Raw genomic sequence first — 21,313 nt, 5'->3', positions numbered from 1 at the left:
CAGACGTAGTAAACCAGGCATAGGCAAACTTGGCCCTCCAGATGTTTTGGGACTACAGCTCCCATCATCCCTGACCACTGGTCCTGTTAGCTAGGGATGATGGGAGTTGTAGTCCCAAAACATTTGGAGGGCCGAGTTTGCCTATGCCTGTAGTAAACTACAGTGATACCTCCGGTTGCAGACGGGATCCGTTCCAGAGGTCCGGCCAGATCCCAAGGTTTTCACAACTGGAAAGACCACTTCTGTGCACGCATGTGTGGCAGAAGAGTGCTGCAAAAACCCGGAAATATACTTCCAGGTTTGCTGCTTACGTATCCCGAAGTTTACATAACTGGAGGGATACGTAAGCGGAGGTACAATTGTATCTAGAATGGGTGGGTGGGTATAGGAGCCACACATTCAATGTCCAAATGTCAAATCATTGATTGTAATGACAAGGGCTTTCAGACCCTGTAATCGTCCTCTGAGGTCCTTCTTCATGTGCCTCCCCCATGAGAGGTCTGGAGGGTGGCAACACAAGAATGGGCATTTTCTGCAGTGGCTTCCCATTTGTGGAATGCACTCCCCAGGGAGGCTCGCCTGGCGCCTTCATTACCTATCTTGAGGTGCCAGGTGGAAACATTTCTCTATAACCAGGCCTTTTAAATGTGTTTGTGGGAGGAGGGTTATTGGTTTGTTTTTATTACACATTTTGTGTTTTTATGTTGTAAACCACTCTATGATATTTGGATGAATATTCAAATAATAAATAAATAATCAGCATTAAAATTCATCTGGGGAAACATTAACATCAAGTTAATCTGGAGATTGCAATGAGTATAGACTAAACATTATAATTGCCATAAAACGCCCCCAGCCCATGTAATTGATCCAAATGCTGCGAAGATTTCTGTCCCAAGGGAAACATGTTTAGACTCAAATATTTGGGATCTTGAAAAAGTCAGGACTAATGTACTTTCAGCCAAATGTTCAGTTTCTGCCCTGCTTCTTTTGCTAGTAATCTCCTGAATGATCTTATTTTCCCTAGTAAATTTTTGTTCTAATTCTGCTTGGTTTCTCCAACTGTCAATTCTGCAGCCACCAAGTCCATGTGAAGGAAGAACCAACTGAGACAGAAGATGACAGCAGACCTGTTTCTCTCATGGCAACAACCAATCAGAATGTGACAATTCCTGATGACAGAGACATGGAGGAGGAGCTGCCAGTGGAAGACTTGTCTTAAGGGCCCTCCCTCCTCACCTAGGCCCAGCATTTCCCCAGAGACAAAGCAATGGCTCCCACCTCCTCAAGGTGACCTTCAGCGTTATCTTGTTTAAGGCACTTCTGCAAAGCAAAAGGGTTTCCTTGGGTCTACCCATTGCTGAAGGCACACACTTCTTTCCCTTCCTTACATCCCAGTGACTCTTAACAGACATTCACAGAGGGGGATGTGCAAAGAAACAAAAAACAGAGTTGAGCTTTTTCTTTAACTTTTTTATTATTTTATAACTGATAAACGAGGATGGTAGGTTGGTTCTGTCCGAAGACTTCTTTGTTGCCTTCCCCTGCTCCATCACCCCATTCTCATGGGGATAAAAAGAAGGTGTCTCGTATTGTCTGCTCTGTGTTTTGTCATTTTCAGCTCATATGCCATATTGTTTCCACAAATCAAGATTTTGGAAGCATCCAGTCCAGCAGGGGGCAGCATCCAAGCCATGGGCTTCTGTGAATGTCCCCCACTTTCCCATGGAAAGCATTTCCAGTAACCTGCCAGTTTATCCCACTGAGAACTTTGCACTAGGAGGAATGTTTTTTCACGCGCACACACTTAGCATATATGCATACACAACTCACACACACCCTAGCACCATTTCAACGTACTGGAACAGCAGTTTGAAACTAGAACCCTACAGTGGCCCTGGTGTTGTCCCAGCTTCTGCTCATTTCCTGAATGAGAGAGAAATGGAAAAAAAACCGACCTGGGTATAAGGAATACACTGTAGGTCAACAAACAGCCAAAGGGTCTCTCACTGCCACACATAAAACCACTCGGTTATTCTTTCTCCAACCTGTGTTTGTGCCCCTGCAAGTTCAAGAAGTAGCCTTCTTTTACCAGTCATGTTTGACAGCCAGACTTCAGTCCACAAAGCTTTATTCACCACAAAACCCAGGGATGAATATCCATTCCACGCCATCACATACTGTGAAAATTTTACCGGAAGCCAACAGCCAGGTGATTGGACAGCAAGCTGCTGGGGCCCAGCATGAGACTGAATTCAGGGAAAGACTTTAACTTCTGCAAGACAAACCTTTTGCTTGCTCCTCCCAGCTTCCATTCTGTCCCTTCCGTTTTCACCCATGCTGGGATAAGGCCAGAAAGCATGACTCTTGGTTGCTCATGTGGGAGTGAAGAGGTGGGTAAATGGGAAGGCCAAGTATATGCGAGTGGAGCTGACTTAGCAAAGCCAGCAAAATCTGAAGCACTTGTGGTGGGGGGAGGGGGAAGTGGGGACAGGCCAATGTATGTGGCTGTAGAAAACCAAGAGCCGGTTGACCATGCAAAACTCAAAGCAATATAAATGTAAGGTCAACAAACTTTTTCCTTTGTGACCAAACACAGCAACGCTATGATGAAGCACTCATTTCCTTCTAGACATTAGCTTGTCTAGTGGAAATATATCCAACCACACAATTGGTATGCTAGCAATTAGTTCCTAGATGCCAACTATTTTGGAGGGGGAACAAAAGTTTTCCAAAATGTTACAGTAGGATCTAGTACATCTTTCAGGTGAACAAACAGTGTTAACCAAAAACCCTTCCCACAGCCTTTTTATTTTATGTTAACTCATTGTCTGATGCCTCAAATTAGAATTTCAGGATGGAGAGGCAAGAGGATATTCCAGGAGCTCTTCCCGGCAGAAAAAAAATAATGGTTTCCAAAGGCTCCTCTCCCTCTACTTCCATGAGAGGGCAACCGAAAAGCTCCCTCTTGGTGACCAAAAAATTGTCTTGGCCACTGTGGGACAAGGGATGCAGTGGGTCAAAGAAGTTGGATACTGGGCTTTTGACGAGTCTCTTTCTAAAGCAAGCTCATGTGTGTCCACTCTCCCACCAGTAAATCTGTGTAACCTAGGGCTTATCCACACTTCCCTTTTCCCCTGTGATTTCCAGTCATGGGTCCAAGAGGTTCTTATTTTTTTGTCCCACTGCTTCCTTCACTAGGAAAACCGGTTTACTGCTGAATTGGAATAAACGCTTATCTACAGAAAATCCAATAGATGGGGTTTACCGATTCAGCAGTAAACAGCGGGTTTTCCCGGGAAAAGCAGTGGAACCCATACCTATTTTGTGGCTAGAAATCATGGGACAAACACAAGTGTGGATGACCCCCACATTAAGGGTTTAATCAGGATACAGGAGTTTCATTGTCACCTTTTGGGGAAACAAGCTGGTACTTGGCCACACCTGGATGATTCCCAAACCAGCAAGAAATTGTGTTCTGTATGCAACCCTTTATGTTAGAAGAGTAAGCTGCCATAGCCATGCTTCAACACTGAAGTTCAGCGTAGATTAGCTTGCTGGATGCCCTCCCCAGACTAAGGCCCCCAAAGACATTGGAGCAAAATAGTCATGATTAACTTGTCTTAGGATTCCTTTGCACCATTCTTTGTTTCATTATTAGGTAATTCCCCCCCCCCCTATTGTTCAAAGCACCATCTGGTAAAGTGAGGGGTAATACCGTCTGGGTAAGGAAGAGAGCTAACCTACTCAAAATGTTGTCTCTTTAGCCTGTATGCACCATTGCTCCATTTATCTCCAGCACAGTGCTTTTTAATGGTGTTAAAATTCTTCCTTAAAGTCTCCTTTCACCAGCTGGCAGACCATGATAACAATCCCTCCTTCTTCTTTTCCTTAATTCCCAAGCTTAGCTTAAAAGGTTACAGTAAATCAGCTGGCACTTCTTGTGCCTTTTTGCCTCCACTCTACCTCTTCTTAAGTGTACAGAATGACACATTAGTTCTATACAACCCCAAACTTACGTTTGTAGGTGATTGGGATCAGACCTCTTAACCAAGATCAAGTTCTCTCTCTCTCTCTCTCTCTCTCTCTCTCTCTCTCTCTCTCTCTCAAAAGGTGCTCTCTGATTAGTCTCTGCAACAGCTCTAAAACCACCTAGCAGAATCATTTGAGTCTGTTTGCTCAATTTTGCCAGTGGAATTACCTCCTAAAAGGATCTCTGGTGGGTTACACTAGAACAATATATCTTTTTATTAAATTCTGGAACACCATGCACTATGATCTCTAGTCACCTTCTTGGCCAGTCTCCCCACCCCCTTGTGTTATTTTTTCTAAATAAGTTTGCTGATGGAAGGGAAGCCTGCCCCTCAAGTCACAAAGAACAGAGATTGATGTTACCCCATGTAAGCCTTATCTAAGCGATTGTATCTGTCCATGTATGTAACATTCAATACTTCCTCTCTAACACTTTCCTTCTGAAACTTCATACTGAGTAGTGCGCTTAAGTGACCCAGATTTGTATCACACCTAGACAAAAATGAAAAGCAGTAAAGATATATAAAAAGCTTCCCTTCTTTCTTTCTTTCTTTCTTTCTTTCTTTCTTTCTTTCTTTTTCTTTCTTTCTTTCTTTTTCTTTCTTTCTTTCTTTCTTTCTTTCTTTCCTTCTTTCTTTCTTTCCTTCCTTCCTTCCTTCCTTCCTTCCTTCCTTCCTTCCTTCCTTCCTTCCTTCCTTCCTGAATCATGGCTGCAAGAATAAAGAGATGCCACAGTCCTCACTCAGAAAACCACCAATGCTTGGTTCCTAGAGTCTACACTACAGGGCTCCACTGAGCATGAATTCCACATACTCAGCTTCCTGACTTCTCCAACCGGCAGAGCAAAATTGGAGTTTATTATCTAGATTAATTGAGGGTAGTTGCTCTGGTTTGATGGGAAGTGGACTGTATACCTATTGGAAGAAAGAGGGGCCATCTTTAAGCTGCAGTAAGCTGGAGGTAATCTTGCTTAAGGGATGTGAATCAAATTTAAGAAGCTTTAAATAACCTTCCTAGAGAAACTATCCATTGCCAGTGAGTGGCTGGCTTGGCAAAGCCTGCAAATACAGTCAAGACGGACTGCAAGAGCTGAAAATACCTCAGAACCTTTTGACTGTCTATCCATCCCTCAGGGCCCAGCTCAACTCCAGAAGCAGCTTGAGGAAAATGTTCCCATCCTTAGTTTGAGCAGAAACACACCACACCTCACTTCCTCCTTGGGACCATATCTCAATGCCTCCCTAGTGCCCTCTTCAGAATGCTTTACAATTGGCTTAACCGTTGACCAAAGACCTTTCTTAGACAAGAAGCATAAACCAAAACACTTTTTGTTTTAATTTTTGTTTGGTGCTTTTATTCTGACTTATCCCAACTGGCATAGGCCAAAAAGAAATCCACAAAGATCCTGCACCCCTTTAACCCTTTTGTCACTTTCTTTTGATTTTAAGTTATTATTTAAACCAAAGTTTACAGGTGCTGTTTTGTACACTTCTAATGAAGGTAGACCAGAATCATGGATTGCTGCTTTATGTTAGTCGTTTGCTTTACTAAGGGTACGCCATTGAGCCTAGAGAGGGTTTGCATTCCATGGGTCTCTCTTGAACCTGCTTCTGTCTCACTCGCTCCCCTTTTCAGATCATAGCTTCCTTCATTTCAGCTGTTATCAGAGGTTGTTTGCGCAGTTTGGGATTCTTCTCTTTGTTTTCAGCAGTTGTTCTTTCCAAAGTTTTGTTGTCCTAACCCCTTTCCTCATCATCCAAAATGATTGGGAGCCTTGTCAGATCTTGAAGGCATTGTCTGAGTAGCATGTGTTTTGAAAAGCTCACAGCAGATTCATTGTAGCCACTCAAGGTATTGAGTCAATTAACACATTCACATAGTGTGAGATGGCAGAATTTTGGGCCGCATGATTTCAGACTGCAGGGGTGGGGCTGTTGTGGCCATCTTTTTAATGCTCCCATACATTGAAAATGTTTTGTGTTTTTTTAACTCCCTGCATGTAGTAAATTGCATGTAGGAAATGTGACTAAACGCATAGGGAGGGATTCACCTAACAAACTCCATCAGCTTGTGCAACAGGGCTTCCTGCCTCTCCCCATGCCTCTAAAACTGGATTGGGAGAATCCCAGAATAGTGCATCATTCCATCTGTCAAGGCAGAACATCTACAACAGCGCAGCATTGAATTATACCCTCTGTCTTCTCCCTGATGTACTAGTTTAATATAAACTGGATGATTATTTTTACATGACAGAGGGTTTGCTTAAGATTCCTGTAGTCTGAAATGATTCCTTCTGGAATTCTGCCACCTTATTCTATTTAATGTGTAGATCAACTTTGCAATAAGATATTTATTGGATCTTTGTCTTACTCCATCATGATCCATGTACTACTGTAGTATGTCAGATTGCTTTGAAAACAACTCTGGAGCTGAGTGGTTATACCCCAGTGTTGTTTATCTTACCCCTTGGTATTCTTTCCCCATCAATTCCTACCAAGTTCCATCAATTTGAACTCTTCAAAGATGCTACTTTTCTGCCTCACTGACCTCAGTCTGTTTTCTCCTACCTGGTACAAAAACTTGTGTTAGGCACCTGCAGCTGGTCCTGGGGTGCCCAGTATATGCGTTCTGCCAGTATTACAGTGGTGTTACCTGGTGCTGTACTGCCAATATCTGAACTGTAACCATCCTCACTTGCGGGAAGAGGTTCTCTTTAGAAATATAACTGTCTCTGTTTAAATCAAAACCCGTGCCTCACTGTTTGGGTTTGTTCAAGTTGACTCACTTATTGGAGGGGCCCAAGAAAAGGGAGCATGATGGTCATAGTTAATATATTAAATGCCCATTATCTCAAACCAACTGGAGGCAAGGAATGGAGCAACTAAGGCTGAACTTGTTGCTGCAGTGCTGGGCATATGGCAACCAGTTTATACTTTGGGTAGAATCAAATGGTAAAACTTCCTGGACTGCAATGCTTTGGGCCACAGGTGGAGGCAAAGGTGGTTGTTTGCCCTGTGCAGTATTTTCCCTTCCATTATAAAGCCAAACAAGTGCCACCACCCACCCACATCCTCATGGTGCAGTCCAGGAAAAGCTTAACCATGATTCTGATGAATATAAAAACTGGCCCCAAGTTCTGGACCTGGAGCAGCAATAACAACCTCAGTGGCTTGCACTGTCATAGAGAATCTAGTCTTGACTGAGAATCTTGATTAACTTGGTGGGACACTGTCCACTCATACCGCATAATCCATACCTGATTGGGCACTTACTATGACTCCAGTGAAAGTAGGCAGGAGCCTTTGCTATCTTATAGGTACAGAGGATGCAACCTTTCTAGAGACCCTGGCATGCATGTACATAATTTGTAAGACAATTTGGCTTTTGACCTAGAACAGAGCGTCTCCAGTCTGTAATGTGCTGCTAGCCATTTCTGCCAGTTATAGCTCCTCCCTGCCTAGATGTGACAATATTAATGTGTGCATCCCACAGGGTAACTTTGGATCTTAATTCTCGCTGCAGCAATAAATCTGTGTCTGGAGTTGCACCACTTCAGAATGCAGGTAGGACAGGAGATCATGAGAATGCAGTATTTCCATGCACATAGAAAACTAGTTGTTGGAAAGAAAGGTTCTCCTTGACATCTGGTTGTCTATATGGGCAGATCCCCCCCCCCCAATGAAGGAGCATTCAGACACATGAAGTAGTCTATCTCAGACACAGATTCCTTTATCCCTGTGAGAACTATACTATATTACTACTAATTATGGAAGGAATTTGTGTGTGTTTATCTGTGTTATTATCTTATTTAGTTTCTCAAACAGTGATTCCTACCCCTCCAAATGCCAGAAGGGCACTCCCCACCCCCACCCCCACCCCCTGCTATGTTGCAACCCACTAGCTTTAAAACATTGGATGTGCTGTCCAAACGTCACTGCTTTGTATGTTACAACCAGGATTTTGCATCAGAATTGTCAGTGTGCAGGGTGTATGCATATTGGTCACTAGGCAAGTGGCATAGTTTTAAATCTCTTTGGATTTTCAAATCCACCCCTGGTCCTGAAGGGAGCCAGTGTACATGTGAGCTGGATAATTAAAGAGGAGGTTTGGGGTGTCAGGGGTATCATTCTCTCAGTCCTCCAAACTTCTGTGCCCTGCAATTGTTTCCATTTCCATGCCTCAAGTCAAAACCATCCTCTCTTGGCTTGGTTCATTTTTTCTTGTGTTTCTGACTTCCCCAGCAAAAGCTATTTGAACCAGGATATTAATTTCACATTGATTGCTTCTACAGCTTTCTAATTTTCAGTGGTAACGCACTGTCTCAATGAAAGAAATGTACCACAAAACTAGAGTGGTTCTGATGTTTGGTTGCTTTAAGATTCTGCCTCATCTTTTATACACATAAAGGAGTGCCATTATAATAGAGTTTCCACATGACTCATGAGCTTGCCTGTGTATAAAGCTGAAAAGATTATTACTTGGCAAAACAGCAAGTCCTAAATTCATTCATATCAATAACAGGATTCCCAATAACTTTACTGGGCAACTGATCAGGATCTGCCCTATCCCTGCTCTTTCTAGACACAACTTTAAGAATCTTTACAGATGCTTGATTAATAACAGGACACTGAAGAAAGACTATAGTTCAGTATCACTGAATCCATGCTGTTCGCTACAGCTATTCAATTTGTGGTCTGTTTGCCCTCCAACAGCTTGAAGTGTGAAACTTGCTCATGTTTTTTGGACTGCTTGATTGAACTGCTATGGCTTCAGTTGGCATAATTTTCTTTTGATGCTGCCTTTCATTTAAATCTGACTCAAGCTACCTGACCAGGATCCTTTCTTATGCCCAGGTCATGGCTTTGAGTGTCTTCTTATTGTGTTTTCCTGGGTTACAGGGGGATTTCCCCATTCCTCTAATGTTTACCTTTCTGTGAGAATTCCTTTGAAAAGGGTTTCAGCCTGGCAACACCAACTCTTTAGAAGTGATGGACAACAATGAGCATAGTTGTTAGGATGTGAGCAACTGCTTGGCAAATGGTTAGATCTGCGCAGCCCTTGTTATTGAAGTCAGTGTGTTTCGTTACACTGGTGTAAATTCAGAAAAAGTTAATGGTCAAGCATTCCTAGAGAGAAAGAGCAAATCCAAATACTGTTGAGATATTGTTTGTCTTAGATTAATATAAATGTGTTTAGAATAAGCTTGGGAAATCCATATTGTTCCTTCTGGCCTTCCCAGCAAAATCAAAAGTAATGATGACTGACTGAATTCTCTGCCCAGAATTGTACAAAATGTATTCCAGTGCTGCAATTTCATCTGTAAGGTGTTCTTTCTATTCTGCTGTTGCAAAAAATGGAGGCTCTTTATACAAACTGGGAAAGTCGATAGTTTTCTGGCTGCAGGTTAAACATCTGATTTTTTTTTTTGATTATTATTATTATTATTTTTTGGTCTTCTGCTCAAAATTGAATAATTCCCGTAATGCCATATTAAAAACATCAGCACCCATATGTAAATGCAATATATGTACCAACAGAAAATGAATCTATGGGATCTTCTCTTAATAGTTAAGGCATCCATGCAATTTCTTTCACCTCATCAAATGTGCCCATTTACTGTTGTTCCATAAGTCATTTTGGAAGAATAGTTTACCACAGAGTTTCTTTTTGTGGCTTTAAGCTCTTGTAACTTTGTTCAGTGTCCTTTATTCCTCATCCTCCGTTCATGAAAAGTAAGTATGGCTGGCATGAAACTTGGAGGGTTCTCTTCTCTTAAGCTGGAAATATCTTGGCACTTAACTTTCCCCAAGTTTAACTGCATTAGGTACATCTGTTTTTTGCACAAATAACTTTTCACAAAACTCTGTTTCATTCAAACTACGTATAGTACTTGTGTGTTTTTATGGTTTTTGTTGTTACCTCAAAATGGCTTTTAAAGGGGTAGTGTGGGAAAGACCAAACCCAACTTGTGGCAGGATAGTATCTGTATATATTGATATATATGCTGGTTAAAAACCTACTAAAATTAGTTTATTGTTGTCTATTTAACTATCCTGTGATGAAACTAATGCAGGGAATATTTTAGGAAGGTTTTCCCCCCTTATTCTGGAATTTAGGAAGCCATTCTTGTATCTCTCTTTGACTTGACTTGGATGCTGTTCCAGTTCTTTATGCTGTCTTTGGTTTCTTTTCTTTCTGAAAATTAGGTTGTAGAAATGGTGAGGGTGGGAAGAGAGAACCCGTTGCTTAAAAGAAATTGGGATACTGATGTAATCATTTCCCTTTCCTTCTCACTTCCTCAAAGTTGGGAGAAGTAAGAACAGAAGCAAAACACATTTTATTAAACCAAAGGTGTGTGTGTTTCAGTTTTGTATGTTTACATAATCTTTAATAGGTATATTTCAAGGGGAGAGATACAAAAATCCCACTCAGAAAAACCCACAAGAGCCTGTTCTGTTTATCCATTCTGTAGATTTTCAAGTGTTCGACTCCACATAAATGTGGCCACTCTGCATAATTTGCAGAGGTTTTGTTTTAGTTTTTTCCTTCTTCAAATTTAGACTATTCCAAAGTGCTGAAGGATTTGTCAAATGGGAGTCTTCTTATTGCTCATTGCAATGGGGCTGTTCTTCTGTAGGAATGAAATACTGGTGCCCCATTGGCCTGTTGTTCACTTTAACCGTTTGCTCTTTGGAGCAGCTTTCCTGTTAACCTTCCCAAAGAGTTGATGCTCAGCTTCTCTGAGCTTTTCACCACTTGGCATTCTTGTCTTCCAAATCTCTCACTGAATCTCAGGTGGCAGAAAAATCACCCAGGAAACAATGACTAGTGACTTTCAAACCGTATCAGCTTAGCAGTTTGGCATGAGCCAAGGGGTCACTGATCTCATTGAATGGAAATGGGGAGGTTAACATGTCTCCTGAAATGACCTGATTTGCTAATTTGTAATATTTAATTTTGCCTCCAGGGGCTCCTCCTTCTTAGATCTTCTCTATTGCAAGTGGATCTGTTCTCCCTCATCCTAGTACCCAACATACAGTGGGAGGGTAGGGAACTGTGGCATGTCAGCACTCTGTTGTCTTTTCCTTCTCCTGGTACCCAGGAAGGTGCAAGAAAGGGGCAAGACATGCAGTGACCTTTAATATTGTGGGTTTTTCCTTCCTCACATTTGTTGGTTTGATGTGATCATCCTTTTAGCAGGTGGCAAGTCAGTGTGAAGGGAAAGGTTACTGGGGAGGGGGAAGGATGTCTGTAAACCTTTGATCCATCCTCCTCCTACTGCATCACACTGCCATATTTCCACCCTGTATAAAGGAAATAGCATTGCTGTGTATTTGTACTCTGGACTTCTGTGTGTCTGCTCTGGCAGACGGTAAACCCTTGTACAGTAGATCTAGCTGCATGTAATCTGTATGACAATGGCATTATAAAATGCAATAAAATTAAATTACCTATGAGGTGGTTGTGACTCTTTAAAAATGTACTCTTCTGTAGCTCCTCTAAAATGGAACATTATCCATTTTCCATGTAGCACTTTTGTTTGCTTTTCCTTACCCTACTGAATATATTCTCACCTTCGTTTGGCAGTTTAACACTCCTGTGCGCATTAGCAACAGGGAACCACTTTCCCCCATATGTTGTGCTTCCATTCAGCCCTGTTCTGCAACCTCAGGTCTACTTAACTGACCCTGTGTCCTCAATCTGTTCTTCTGGAAAATGTGCATAAAGAAAAATAACAATATTTTGCACGAGCCCCCTTGTCATTGGTAATATAGCAACTGCTTTGCCCTGAGATCACAAATTGAAATATTAATAGATGCAGATCTTTTAAGAGGTTAAATGAATTATGCTTTCTGACTGCTTTTTGTTTCATTGCACCATTTGAATCTGACATCCCTAATTATTTACAGTTCTGGCTGGTCTTTTCCTCAAAGCGCCTCTCCAATCAGCATCTTAAAGCTGATATCTCTCTGCTGGATGGAAAATTAACCCCCATGCCCAGAGCTCCAAACTACTTAAGGCCAGCCTGACTTTTATGGCGCAAACAAACAATAGTTCTAAGACCACCTACCAGCACCTCATATCCTGGAACATCTGCACACCTCATGGTCCCACCTCCTGTCTCACCTGCCCTGGTGGCTTGTCAAGGCTTGCATTAATTCCTACCTCCCTGCCCCCAGGGGATACGTGCTTCGTCTCTGCCACATCCTGCCATTTTTCTGTGCTGCATAAAGATAGTAATACTGAAGTATTCTAATCTTTATTCCTCTTATGTTTGTATTGGTAACTTCCTTCACCGTGTTACGCTCTCCACTGCCCCAGAAGTGAGAACTCATCAGGCTCCTGTATTAAGTGCAGGATTGAAGGGTTCAATGTCCATGCAATGTTCGTTTATAAATACAAAAGCAGAGCATAGTGGAGGCAGACAGACTTCAACAAAAACACTTCTCCTGCACCAGATGCCTCCAAGCCTTGGCATGGATTCCTTCAACCCTTAAGATGCTTCTGATCCAGCTAAAAACTCGACTTTGTAGCAGTTTCTCTGCCATTCCTAATGCCTGAGGGATATTTCCTTTCAAAGGACTGAAATTTCAGGCCTCAAGAAGTTTTGGCCCTTAGCTATGGCCTAGAAGAAAAGTCTAGAAGAGAAATGGCCAGGTTAAGAAAAATTAAGAATTTAGAAAGTGGTTAGACAGACAGACAGACAGACAGACAGACAGACAGACAGACAGACAGACTGAGAGGAAACAAGCTAGTGGGTTCTTTCACTAGTAACACAAGATATGTTTACTTTAACTTAATGGCTCCTCTCAGTCCCTAAACATAGGCTGCAATCCAAAAGCCCCTTTGTGCCATGCTGTGTGTGTGTGTGTGTGTGTGTGTGTGTGTGTGGATTGGGTAGGTGTGTCCTTCCATCCAGCCCTGGTGGTCTCAGCCTATAGAGTGATGCCAGTGTCCCTGTTGGTGCAGAGTTCCCTGTTCCACCCACTGAATGTGTAAGCAGGCAGACCTACTGCTAGCGGGATCCCTGGCAGAGGTGGCTAGCAAAAAGATCCAACGCAGGGGGGATTGGGGCAGGAGCTGAGATACTTTGGGCTTGATTGCTGCCCCGAGTCCAGGCTGGCACAATGATTTCCCTGCTCCCACCACCAGCTAACCTGGCTGGAATGAGCAAGAGGGCTGTGGGTATGGTTCGGCTGCTCCATTACACCCCACTGCTGCTTTGCTGGGGTTTGGGTTCTGTTTGCCAATGAGCAAGAAAAATGGATATCACTGATACAGGTGGGGCAAAGATACCCAAAAGTGCATGTGCCTCCAGAGAGAAAACTAGATTAACTACTTCATCAATTTTGCTCAGGGCCGGCCCTTGACATTTGGGCACCTGAAGTGAACCACAAAATGGCGCCCTCCCTACTACATCAGGTGCAACAGAGGAGGAATCCAGTCAGCCTTGCCCAACGGCTGAAGTGAGAATCAAAGACCGTCACACAGGGGACAGGGTCCCACTCTTGCTGGGTAGGTGCAGAGTCCAAGGGGCCATTTCCTCTTCAGGGGTTGGAGGAAACCAGCAGTGCCTCCTATTTGCCAAGAGGCTGCTGTACATGCAGCATTTGGGCAGCGGGGGGGGGCTGCTAAAGAGGCAGATCCAGCCTCCAAGGAGCATGCCGCAGCTGTTGCCACCCCCACAGCAACAGTGGGTGATGAGTTCCATGGGGGCCAGATCTGCTGCCCCAGTGGATCCTGCCACCCAAGGCAGTTCTCTCACCTGATCTCATGGGTGGGCCTGCCCTGACTTTTCTCTTTCTGCCAAAAGCTAAAATTTATGTTCCCCCCCAGTTAGGAACTATTTGAATGGTGGCATTTTATGCTGCATCAAATGCACATCTTCTTGAAAGCAAATATTCCATGTGCCCTTCATTGTTTTGCTGTACGGAAAAACAGCCCAGCTCTAACTGCACAATAAGATAGACACGAAAAGGGCAAATATTATTTTAAAAAAATAAAAATAGTACAACAGCAGCAAAATGCATACATCTGCCTTGTATACAGATTTAGAAGGTGGCCTGTAGCTCCATGCTGGAGCATGTGGTTCCAAGTTCAGTCCCTGCTCCTTCCAGCTAAGAGGATCAGGCAAGAGATGGAGGATACATCTCTGTAGAACTGCTGCCAGTCAGGAGACAATACTAGGCTAGGTAGACAAATAACCTGACATAATGTAAGGCACGTTCCTATGTGAATTACTCTAGCATATGACACTAAATCTTGCCCCCTTTCAAAAGGATAATGGTAGTATATTTGGTAGCCAAGCTTGTGCACTTTCTCCACTAATACGGTAATCCAATGAGCCTTCCCATACTGGGGGCCAGCTTCAGTCAATATAATATAAATTTAGCAGTCTGATCCTAAGCACTCCCAGAAGAAAAGTGCAAGAAGAAAAGCACACTGAAGCTAACACACAGCAACAAAATCCTCTGCATCAGTCAGGCATGAAAGGAATAAATTCATGGACTATAATGTTCTCTTCCACAACACACATACTACCTGAAGGACACAAAAAGATGCTGCAGCACTCCTGGATATGAGATTCTCCAAAGCACAATAGCCACGAGTATCTGGGATCCCTGTATGCTTGTATTTGAGCCCCTGTGCATACGCACACACGCACCACAAAACAACAACAACTAAACATAGTTTTAACGGACTGGTGCTGAGATGGATAGAAGAACATGCAGGAGGCTTGCTTGGGAGGAAGCACGTTTAACAAAGCCTCGAGCCTTCCTGGAGCAAAAATTCAAGATGTGTTTTGGGAGAAAGACCATTTTGGCAGCGAGAGTAAGGAACTAGGGTTATTAGGGCAAATAATAATGGAAGCAATGACTGCACTCTTATAGGAACATCTTATAGGCTCAGTAGTGCCTTCAAGACAGGACTTGGTGGTGGGTAGAGGTCCAGGGCCGCACTCCAATGAATGATCAGGAGAACCCCCCAGAATATGAAGCAATATATATATTACCATCTAAGATGGGTAGAGGAACAGAAGGCCATTATGTCCAGAATCTGAAATTATCTAACGGCACCACTGGTAACTTATGATATAGGGCAGTGGAATGAGAAATGTAAATTCAAACCAACCAAGTGAATGGCAGAATTAAGACCAAACTCATCTTTTGTATGCCTGGTCCAACAACTATGTAAATGGCAAAAGAGAGTATCTGGCAGATCTGAAGTCCACCCAGCACACACTACCAGGCAACTCTCTAACCAGTCAACCACAGATAGGAAAAGATACACATCACGGAGCATTTTGTCATCCTCCAGCCACATACGCAAAGATCAACTGGGTTGCACAAGCAGCACATGCAAGCTTTCTCCGGATCAAATACCAGATGTGATCTTGTGCTAGAAGACTGGGAGGAGTTCACAAAGCAGCACATACTGGTGAGAATGTAGTGCTGGTGGGAGCAAGAATCAAACGGACCTATTGGCTGCTCTTACACAACCAGGTTGCTTGGGCATTACCTGGCCCCCACCACCCCAACTAGCCTCATCACTCTGCTTATTTGCTTGATAGCCAGCACCTGATGATGACTGTCAAAGCAGATTGACTTCCCAATGCTACTACTGCCCCAGGCCAACTTGACTGCATGACTTCCCACACCAGCAAACCGCACTGTAAATATCTTGCCATGGTCAATTCATCCACTCTGTGTTGCAATCAAGAAATCCTCAACTGTCTTGGTCAGAGATGTTGCTCATTTCAAATTGGGGGCAGGGGTGGGGAGAGGTTTCTACTGTGTTTTTAAGCAGAGGTTGGATGGCCATCTGTCATGGATGCTTTAGCAGAGATTCCTGCATTGCAGGGGTTGACTAGATGACCCTCGGGGTCCCTTCCAATTCTATGATTCCTCCACTACAGTTGCCTTGATGAGTCACGCTTCCCTTTATCCTGACGCTAGATTAAAGGCCTCCGTTCCTATAGCAATTCCTACCCCTTGGCCAAAGAGCTCTGGCACCGTTCCATTACAATCACCTTAGTCCCAAATAAATTGCCTTTCAATAAAGTAGTCCTTTATTAAAGACCATTTAAGTCATCCGTCTTGCTGGCCTCTTAGTATGCCCAACTCATAGACCTTCTCTAATTCTGTACAGGGTACATCTGCCTTTTCTGCCTGGGTTCCTGGACCAATCTGACCCACTGCTGATGTCAGTGTTGTAGCAAATCTTTACCCAGGGGTATCGTCTGCTGGGCCATTGCAGCTGATCCGCTCAGCACAGCTGAACCCAATTTTCCCTTTCTTCCCATCATCCCCCCTCACTTGTACTAGGGAGGTAGGAACTTATGCGGCAGGAAACAAGAGTGACAAGTGACACACAGGCCTTCCCAAGGTGAGCATGGAATCAAGAAGTTCCACAAAGGAAATTTCCCCTCCCACAAGACTCTAGACTGCAGCTATTCCCTCCCCAAGCCCTTTGCTTTCACTGTAGAATTCACTTCCTCTTCTTCATCACCTGCAGTTTCTTTCCAAGTAGTTCTCTAAAACCAGGCTACTAATCCAGCTTCTCACACTCGTGACTGGTGGGTTTGTAGTCCCCTGGACAGACAAAGCTTCTTCCCCCACTAATTTACCCGCTGGCATTTTATCTTGGAAAAATCTGGCCGGTGTTTTCACTTTCAATCTGACATTTCTCTCTCATCGGCCACCAGAGGGAGGTATTGGATTTGAACTTGGTGCCTTGTCGCAAACAAGTGCTACTTACAAATAGTTCGAATGGGTGAGTAGGAATAAGGAGGGCATTTTTTTGTACAGCCAGTGGCAGGGTCTTCAGCGTGTTGTGTTCTAGGATCTGGACAGGTATCAGCAAAATTTTCAGCATTATGGTCTGATTTTGAAGGATGGGAAAACATAAGCCAGTGTAATTATGACGTAAGTGCTTATGGGATGTTGTGATTGATATCCAGTACGTCCTCTACCACAGCTGTATCATCACACCCCTCAAAAAAACAAACCTTTTCGCTAAACAATATACTATATTCAACAAGTGAATGTTCTAATGCCCATGGAGGTTGGGTAACCAGCTGACCAGATTCATGGTGAATGTGCAAAACCACTAAACATGGATTAATGGTACAGCTTGATGTACTCATCTGTCCTATCCACTTTCTCGGCAGCTGCCCTCGCTTGTAATAAAACATGGAGAGAGGGTAGGCAGGAATGAATCTGTCAATTTAGATTTCTCTCAGCTTTTCAATTTAGCAATCTTGAAATTCAGTTCTTCACATTTCTGCAGCTATTTGTGATTTTTTAAAAAAATCCTCATGAGAATTCAGTAGCAATTTGGTGCGAGTGTCTCTTAATCAACACATTTTCAATGCTATTTTGCTTAATGTGCACTTTTTTGCAAACAATTCCCCTACCTTTAATGAAATTTTGTGTATTATTTTCATTTTTATCACACTTTCCCTGAATGCATACATTTTTTGCACATACTGGTTGAAGAACTGCATTGCAAAATTCGGAGAAGTACGGATTTCAAAGGATAGCTGTGTTTGGTTCACGTATTAGTTCAAGAAGTGCGAATTAGGTAGTTTCTCATTAAAATGCACACAAAACTGGAAGAAAAAAAAATGCACACAAAACTGAATTTCTCCATCCCTAGGTAGGAGTCTCTGCTCCTTTTTGTGCATGCTAATACATGCAGTGTAAGATCTAACATGCATTAGGGATTAAACAAATGGGTGCTAATTATTCTTCACTGTTCTATATGGAATAAGAATATGTGATCCAACGCTTGTGCCCAGCAAGAAGTGAGCTAAAGGAGTTTACCATCTGAGGGGTGTGGGCTTTCGCTGGCTAGACAATGAGTTCCTTAAAAAAAAAAATTGCAGCCATTTAAATTAATTGGCACGGGCAAAGAAAACCCCTGAATGACTGCCCTTTTAGTTTCAAGTACAAAAAGGAGATTATTATTTGGGAAGGAGCCATTCGCTTGCCCATCCTTCCCCTCAAAATATACTGTAGGGGTTCTATAATGTCCTTCAGGTATAATAATAATAATAATAATAATAATAATAATAATAATAATAATAATTTATTATTTGTACCCCACCCATCTGGCTGGGTTTCCCCAGCCACTCTGGGTGGCTTCCAACAAAGATTAAAAATACATCAAAATGACACACATTAAAAACTTCCCTGAACAGGGCTGCCTTCAGATGTTTTCTAAATGTCAGGTAGTTGTTTATCTCTTTGACATCTGATGGGAGGGCGTTCCACAGGACCAGAGCCACTACCAAGAAGGCCCTCTGCCTGGTTCCCTGTAACCTCACTTCTTGCAGTGAGGGAACCGCCAGAAGGCCCTCAGAGCTGGACCTCAGTGTCCAGGCAGAATGATGGGGGTGGAGACACTCCTTCAGGTATACTGGGCCGAGGCCGTTTAGGGCTTTAAAGGTTAACACCAACACTTTGAATTGTGCTTGGAAACGTACTGGGAGCCAATGTAGGTCTTTCAAGATCGGTGTTACGTGGTCTTGGCGGCCGCTCCAAGTTACCAGTCTAGCTGCCACATTCTGGAATAGTTGTAGTTTCTGGGCCACCTTCAAAGGTAGCCCCATGTAGAGCGCATTACAGTAGTCCAAGTGAGAGATAACTAGGAAGACTGTGGATCAAAGAATGGCCAACTGAAATGGTCTGCTTCACACTGAGGTTAAGCCTGTATCTAAGCTGAGCTGTGATAAAATAAATGTCTACCTAGAAAACCAGACTGTTACGTACAAACACCCCATTTCCCCCAAAGAAACCTGGAGACTGTGGTTTAAGGGGCTCTTTCAGAGGTAAACTAGTTCCCATGATTCTTCCGGGGGAGCTATGCTTTTAACATGCTTTAAATAAATGGCATGTATGTAGCCTGGATCTCGTCTCTGATAACTGCCCTTTTCTCCATACAGAGAATTATTTGTATTGAAAAGCACTCAGTCATGTCAGCTGCCACCTGCATTCTGAAGTGATATATAGCCCAGATACAGGTTTACCACCTCTGTAATAGGAAGGTGTCTCCCCTGTACCCAGTCTTTAGATATAAAATGAGACATCTAGTATAAAATGACAGGGTCTCTGGGTCAATGGGGGAGCAGCCACCAGCACTCTCCAACAAGGTTTCAAATAGGCTGGCAAAGGGGAGATTAAAAATAAATCCCTTGCGTATTGGAATGTGATTATATAAGACCTCTGGTCTTGAGAAGGAAATATTACAGTGAATCCTCTCTCTAAGTACCTGGTCTCAGCAGCCCTGTCTTAAAGCTTTGCAGCTCCTTTCAAAAGTACCCACCATTTGATCTAGGGATGCTAGGGATGACAAAATTCATCTATTTCTACGCCATGTCTTTTTTGGCAGGGGCCCACACATAAATTCATTCTGTCTCCTTCCTGTACAGTGGTGCCCCGCAAGACGAATGCCTCGCAAGACGGAAAACCCGCTAGACGAAAGGGTTTTCTGTTTTGGAGGTGCTTCGCAAAACGAATTTCCCTATGGACTTGCTTCGCAAGACGAAAATGTCTTGCGAGTTCCTGCGGGGTTTTTTCCCTTTCCCCCCCTTTTCCTAAGCCCTAAGCCGCTTATCAGCTGATCCGCTGATAAGCCGCTTATCAGCTGATCCGCTAAAAGCCGCTAAACCGCTAATAGCGCTAATCCGCTAAACTGTCAATGGGCTTGCTTCGCAAGACGAAAAAACCGCTAGACGGAACGGATTAATTTCGTCTTGCGAGGCACCACTGTAGTAACCACACACAAACCCACATTTCAATAAGTATTTAAATGTGTATTATTAACGTAAAAGCCTTAAACCTATAAAGCCTTAAATGGCTCAGGACCGCAATACCTCAAGGACTGCCTCGTTCCATATGAACCTACCCAGACCCTGAGATCATCTTCTGAGGCCCTCCTTTGTGTGCCTCCTCCTCAAGAGGCCCGAAAGGTGGCAACACGAGAACCGGCCTTTTCTGCAGTGGCTCCCTCTCTGTGGAATGCTCTCCCCAGGGAAGTTCGCCTGGCACCTTCATTATACACCTTCAGGCGCCAGGCAAAAACATTCCTTTTTAACCAGGCCTTTGGTTGATCTGATTGATATCCTATGCCCTTTTAAAATGTGAGACTTTTTTTGCGGGGGGTTGTTATTGGCTTGTTGTTTTCATTTTAATTATATATATTGTGGTTTTTATGTTGATCTTGTTCTGTGAAGCATGCAGAGACCTCCAGGTATAGGGCAGTAAATAAATTCAATAAATAAATACATTTTTTTGAGTTTTTTTCTTAGCTGAGAATGGCATGAAGCACTTTTTCAGCCTCATGCAGATCCTACTTTGCCTTAGGCAAGCCCCATATCCCTCCAAGGCACAATCCCCTTGATCTCCAGATCCATCCATGTCTGGTGCTCATGCATACTCCAGTATATGCTACTGAGCATCCTACCCTCAGGTTGCTGACACCCTGGAACTTTTGATAACAGCATTTTGCAATGGGCCTCCTATATCCAACACTCACTATCACTCTTCCTCCTGCCATCGGTTACTTGCCTGTTATTTTTCCAAGCAATGCCTTGGCCTTCTAAAGAGAGCCTTCTATTGTACCAAACAGCTACAGATAACGGAATTGTCACTGGAATGGGAGCAGGAAAAGTCAGAGCTTGGTGGCCAAGCAGAAGCTTTGCATGAAGAAAGTTCTGGGTTCAATTCCTAGCATTAACTGGACTCCTGTCTAAAACCTGCAGAACTGCTGTCAGCCAGCCTTGACCATACTGAGCTTAATGGACCATTGAGCTGATTTCCTATAAGGCAGCTTCTTATATGTGGATGCAACAAGGAACAACAGTCAGCTCTCTGGGAGATGCCCCTATTTACCACATGTTTGAAACTATGTGTTTACCTCATAGGTACCCACTTGAGAACATAGGATGGTCTTCAATTGAGTTTGACTCAGAGTAAACCGTTTGAAATTAATGAATGGTACTAAGCAAGGTCCATTATTTTCATTGTGTCTGCTTTGAGTCCCTGCTCCTGCCAACCTAGCAGTTCGAAAGCATGTCAATGTGCAAGTAGATAAAAAGGTACCTCTCCGGTGGGAAGGTAAACAGCGTTTCCATGCACTGCTCTGGTTCGCCAGAAGCGGCTTAGTCATGCTGGCCACATGACCCGGAAGCTGTACGCCGGCTCCCTCGGCCAATAAAGCGAGATGAGCGCCGCAACCCCAGAGTCGGCCACAACTGGACCTAATGGTCAGGGGTCCT

At 43.4% G+C, this 21,313-nt stretch overlaps 1 protein-coding gene across 6 annotated transcripts in view; it reads left to right on the top strand.

Moving 5' to 3' along the window:
• FOXP4 (forkhead box P4) overlaps positions 1 to 11,489 on the top strand; it is a 153,521-nt gene extending 142,032 nt beyond the window's left edge. For all 6 annotated transcript variants that reach the window (XM_079980874.1, XM_079980873.1, XM_079980875.1 and 3 more), the window contains one exon: positions 1,078 to 11,489. In XM_079980874.1, coding sequence (XP_079837000.1) covers positions 1,078 to 1,222 — 145 coding nt within the window. In that variant the 3' untranslated portion in view covers positions 1,223 to 11,489. The remainder of the gene's footprint in view (positions 1 to 1,077) is intronic.
• The last annotated feature ends 9,824 nt before the right edge of the window (positions 11,490 to 21,313 follow it).

Source organism: Podarcis cretensis (genome assembly GCF_951804945.1).
Source record: "Podarcis cretensis genome assembly, chromosome: 6".
In the NCBI taxonomy this organism is placed as follows: Eukaryota; Metazoa; Chordata; class Lepidosauria; order Squamata; family Lacertidae; genus Podarcis; species Podarcis cretensis.
Note: the sequence above shows the minus strand (reverse complement) of the source record. Positions and strands in the feature narration are given on the sequence as shown.